Raw genomic sequence first — 5,306 nt, 5'->3', positions numbered from 1 at the left:
AAAAGGAGAACTTGAACTTACATTATATTACTTATTCAACATGCAAGAATACCCTAAACATTGACACCTATATGACACTATAAAGTCGGCATTTCCTGAGACAACCACACAAAAGCAGTACCGTATACATCTTCAAACTATAATGCCTAACAGTCATAAAAAAATATAATTTTGACTTGAATCGTAAGGGATTTAAGTATAGAAAAAAGTTATCAAGCCATTAAAAAGTTGACTTTCAAATGTGCCCAAAACTCATAATATTTAAATCAGTTAAATGCTTAAAAAATAATATTAGTATTATTTTCGTTTAATGGTTTATATTTTATTCCTAAACTGATATTTGGACATAATTCATGGCATGGAGTACTATGGGAGAGAAAATAAGGATCTCACCAAGACATGCCAAATAAGAAATTTACAATAAAAAATTCATATCTTTTAAGGTTTCACTGCCCGGACAACAAAACTTGGCATGTGTCAAGATCATCATTTTTACTTTATAATGATGCTTGTTTCAATAATTTTCTGCCGCTGGGAATTAAATTATTGATATGCAAATTACAAGAAATTAATTTCATTGATAGCTCACTAACCACTAAATTGACACCTCTCTTATGAGCAGCCTTAAGAGGATAAATTATTATCAACCATGGCATATGATGAAAGAAACCTTTGCTTTGCTTGTGGTGAGGGAACAATTTTTATATTTGTGTTAGCAGCTGAGCAATACCATAAAATATTGCAACAATTAATTACCATCTTGCGGCATCACAGATTCCTACTGACCGCTACCTGTTCCACCCATGGGCTGACCCCACTAATGGGGTCAGGTTGACCTAGCACTGAAATACCGCTCAGAGGGGAAAATGCCACGCAGTGCATACGTCAGTGGATTCGTTGCATCGCTGTCCCATACGTCAGTGGATTCGTTGCATCGCTGTCCCATACGTCAGTGGATTCGTTGCATCGCTGTCCCATACGTCAGTGGATTTGTTGCATCGCTGCCCCATACGTCAGTGGATTCGTTGCATCGCTGTCCCATACGTCAGTGGATTCGTTGCATCGCTGTCCCATACGTCAGTGGATTCGTTGCATCGCTGTCCCATCCGTCAGTGGATTCGTTGCATCGCTGTACCATACGTCAGTGGATTCGTTGCATCGCTGTCCCATACGTCAGTGGATTCGTTGCATCGCTGTCCCATACGTCAGTGGATTCGTTGCATCGCTGTCCCATCCGTCAGTGGATTCGTTGCATCGCTGTCCCATCCGTCAGTGGATTCGTTGCATCGCTGTCCCATCCGTCAGTGGATTCGTTGCATCGCTGTCCCATCCGTCAGTGGATTCGTTGCATCGCTGTCCCATACGTCAGTGGATTCGTAAGGGTAAGGGATGGGGGGAGATTATATAATTTTAAAGATTTCTAGACGGGATGGGGGCAGAAAATATATAATGAGTATTAGTAATATCAAAGAAATACAACTAATACTACAGCTACTGTCAGGTCTATGTAGGAGGTTGGCAAGAAAGGAGATAGGTATAGATAGGAGTCAAATATGATATTTTATTGATAATTAAACACTTTGACTGATAGTAATAGAATGTTTTAAGTTTAAAGAAATAGGTATTAGTAGAGTGGTAGTAGAGTATTGGCACGTTATATAGGGATAGGTAGGTTCAGAAGGTAAGTATTAATCCCTGTTAAAGAAAAGTATTTTTATATAAATTACAGAATTGCCTCACACAATAACAAGATAACACATAATTAGCCAAATAATATTTATGCGGGTTTTAATTCATTAAAAGTATTCTATAATTATATTGATCTTCATCCCGTATCACACTACTATTCATTTCTCTTTTAAGCGGCCTTATCTGATTGGAGTGAGAAGTTTCCGTTATATCTTACAACAGCCGTTCAGGTCAGCAGTCTGTAATCTGTTGCGTAGTAGCCGTTCGTCTTGGTCCTTCAGAGGATGTGGTCTGTCATTACACTGATTCTCACTGGGTCATTCAACACTGAAGAGTTCGTTGATATCATATTCATGCTGGATGATTAAAGACTGACGGTAACGGTCATAATTGGTCTGTAAAAGGATCTGTGAAAGATACCGGAGCAAATCTTTGACTAGGTTGCAACATTTTAATATTCAATGAATAGTAGAGTCGTGAGGGATTCCAAACAATACATTGACATCGCCACTATCCATGAGTTAATCCATAAATTAAATCAATGGGGTACATTGAGTTAGCGGGATGGGGAGGGATATGTATCAATGAGAACATGATAATCAATGCATATAAATAATAAATAGAACTATCAAGAAATTGCGATAGCACATTGATAATTCATTACTTTTTGAGGAAATAATATATACACTACTAGACTATAATACATATATATATATATATATGTATGTGTGTGTGTGTGTGTGTGTGTGTGTGTGTGTGTGTGTGTGTAAAGATAGCGAATGAATATTTTTATAGGAACATGAGTATCAATTAAGAGTTATTGATTCCTGTTAATTTTTGGTTGCATCTACTTACTGCCAGGCGAAAATACAATATTAGTTATCACTCCTACACACTAGTATATTTGCATTAATTAATAGTAACACAATGTACATTTTTTACTGACCCTTGTGCGCACAGTTTTCTCGCTATGTGGTATTTTTCGAGTTGACTATAGATCAGTATGCTCTAAGTAGATGAAATGGAGAGAGGCCGTTATCTCCCCAACTTTGACTTATAAAGGTTTTCGACGGGAGTTGGAGAATCTCAAAGAGCCAATAATATTTCAGGATTTTGGTAGGCCTGGTTTTTTTTATTGGTTGTTGTCCATAGTCCAATCGGGTTCTGGGTGTCGTAAACTGTAGCGTCCGTGAATGTCTAATTAGGTTTCCGCTACGAGTGATACTCCGAGTGACATCTTCCACATGCTGACATATAGGTGCGAATTGAAGGTCTAAATGAAATTGACACCACAGATGGCCCTCCTTTTATTGTCCCAGGGCTAGAACTATTAACACATTTACAACGCTTGCGATAGCTGTTGCATTGAGTTGTGTGTATTGAGGCATTTACAATCGTGGGAAGTTGAGGCGATTGAAATATATCATTACAGCTACGACTGCTGCTACTACTACTACTACTGCTACTACTACTACTACTACTACTACTACTACTACTACTACTACTACTACTACTACTACTACTACTACTACTACTACTACTACTACTACTACTACTACTACTACTACTACTATTATTATTATTATTATTATTATTATTATTATTATTAATGATGATGATGATGATGATGATGATGATGATGATGATGATGATGATGATGATGATGATGGTGGTGATGATGATGATGATGATGATGATGATGATGATGATGATGATGATGATGATGATGATGATGATGATGGTGGTGGTGGTGGTGGTGATGATGATGATGATGATGATGATGATGATGATGATGATGATGATGATGATGATGATGATGATGATGATGATGATGATGATGATGATGATGGTTGTTATCATTATAATGATAATGATGACGACGACGACGGCGATGATGATGATGATGATGAGGAGGAGGAGGAGGAGGAGGAGGAGGAGGAGGAGGAGGAGGAGGAGGAGGAGGAGGAGGAGAAGCCTTCACTAAGATTTGATTGTCTCCAATCTTACCCGGAGTGAGACAAAGGTCTGTGCCAATGGCAGAGTGCTGTTGAGGCCCGATGATTCGCCAGGAGCCAAGAGGCAAAAGTCAAGTAAGTCATTTTCTTAATTTGTAAACATAACATCATTTTATTTTATATGATAAATCAATGTTTATGATTGAAAACAAGAACGATTTTTAATGTTGTTCAAAATTATATCAGAGATGATAATGAAATGACATTTTAAGTGAATGAAAAACAGATGCAAGTAATTGGGCGGAATAAATTGAAAAAGGCAGATACAACATTATTACGAAGATGGCAACGATAGCAACAAACGCGACGACGATGAAGATGGTAGTAATGATTTTTGATGATAATGCGGATGATGATGATGATGGCATTAGTAAATAATAATAGTAATGCTAATGATGATAATAATAATAATAATGATAATAATAATAATAATAATAATAATAATAATAATAATATAATAATAATAATAATAATAATAATAATAATAATAATAATAATAATAATATAATGATAATAATAATAATAATAATAATAATAATAATAATAATAATAATAATATAATAATAATAATAATAATAATAATAATAATAATAATAATAATAATAATAATAATGATGATGATGCTGATGATGATGATGATGATGATGATGATGATGATGATGATGATGATGATGATGATGATGATGATGATGAGGAGGATGATGATGATAATGATGATGCGTGCATTGATTGTTGATAAATTGATTTTAAGAATGGCAGCACGGATAAAAACGATCGATTTTATAGGTCATGTGACGAGTGTACCATCTTCAACTTGCTATTTCAATAAAGATCCAAAGAGTCACAATGATCCAAATGACGATGAAGACAATGAAGGACACAAAGTCGATATATTTTCCGATTGTCTTGTACTTATTGGCTCCGCCTTTGTTATAATAGTCATCTGCATTGGCGCCATCTTTTGCGGATTTCTTCGTCTCATCATCCTCCGCGATCTCTCTCATGACGTCCGCCCAAGAATTTCTTCTAACCTGAAATAACTGACCGTTGCTCTGTTTGGGTTTGAATTTGTCTGAAACTGACGCTTTCCGAGAAAAGGCTCCACCTTCAGGAGTTCCAGCTCGGTCCATGTCGTTGATGGTGGAAATGGCATTTTTGAACGTGCGTCTTGCTTTGATGCTCTTTTCTGTCTTCTGTATGGGTTTGATGTAAATGTAAGAGAAAAAAGCATGATTACTGTTATTGGACATGAGAGACAACCGTGTTTGTAGAAAATGTAATCCAGCCTTTACTGCTGGATGCAAAGTAGGATGAGGTCACTAAACCAAGTCCCCAAATGTGCCTCTCATATTGAAATTTTTTGAACAATATGGTAAAATGTACATCTATCAAATTATGTGGTCTACGTTTAATCATATTTGTTCAATAAATGTGATCTAGCAAATCATGTGCATTTTAGCATTTGTTTAATAGTTTTCAATCTGGGGTGTGGGAAGGGGGGCATTTGGGGGCTAGTCTTAGTGACCCAAACTAGACTTAGCAATATCTCTGTTTAGAATTTTTGTTTTTGACTTGAGAAGGCTTTGGGCACATTCCATTTTC

General features: G+C 36.3%; 1 protein-coding gene across 1 annotated transcript in view; it reads right to left on the bottom strand.

Moving 5' to 3' along the window:
- Positions 1-1,436: 1,436 nt before the first annotated feature.
- LOC144978672 (neuronal acetylcholine receptor subunit alpha-7-like) overlaps positions 1,437-5,306 on the bottom strand; it is a gene marked incomplete at its 5' end in the record, with an annotated part of 14,974 nt that continues 11,104 nt past the window's right edge. Inside the window, 2 exon segments of the mRNA XM_078925041.1 lie at positions 1,437-2,096; positions 4,736-4,897. Coding sequence (XP_078781167.1) covers positions 2,007-2,096; positions 4,736-4,897 — 252 coding nt within the window.

This window comes from Berghia stephanieae, chromosome 8, assembly GCF_034508935.2.
Source record: "Berghia stephanieae isolate SIO BIC M18660-M18661 chromosome 8, UCSD_Bste_1.3, whole genome shotgun sequence".
NCBI classification, from domain to species: domain Eukaryota; kingdom Metazoa; phylum Mollusca; class Gastropoda; order Nudibranchia; family Aeolidiidae; genus Berghia; species Berghia stephanieae.
The sequence above is the reverse complement of the archived record's forward strand: the minus strand, read 5'-3'. Positions and strand labels throughout refer to the sequence as shown.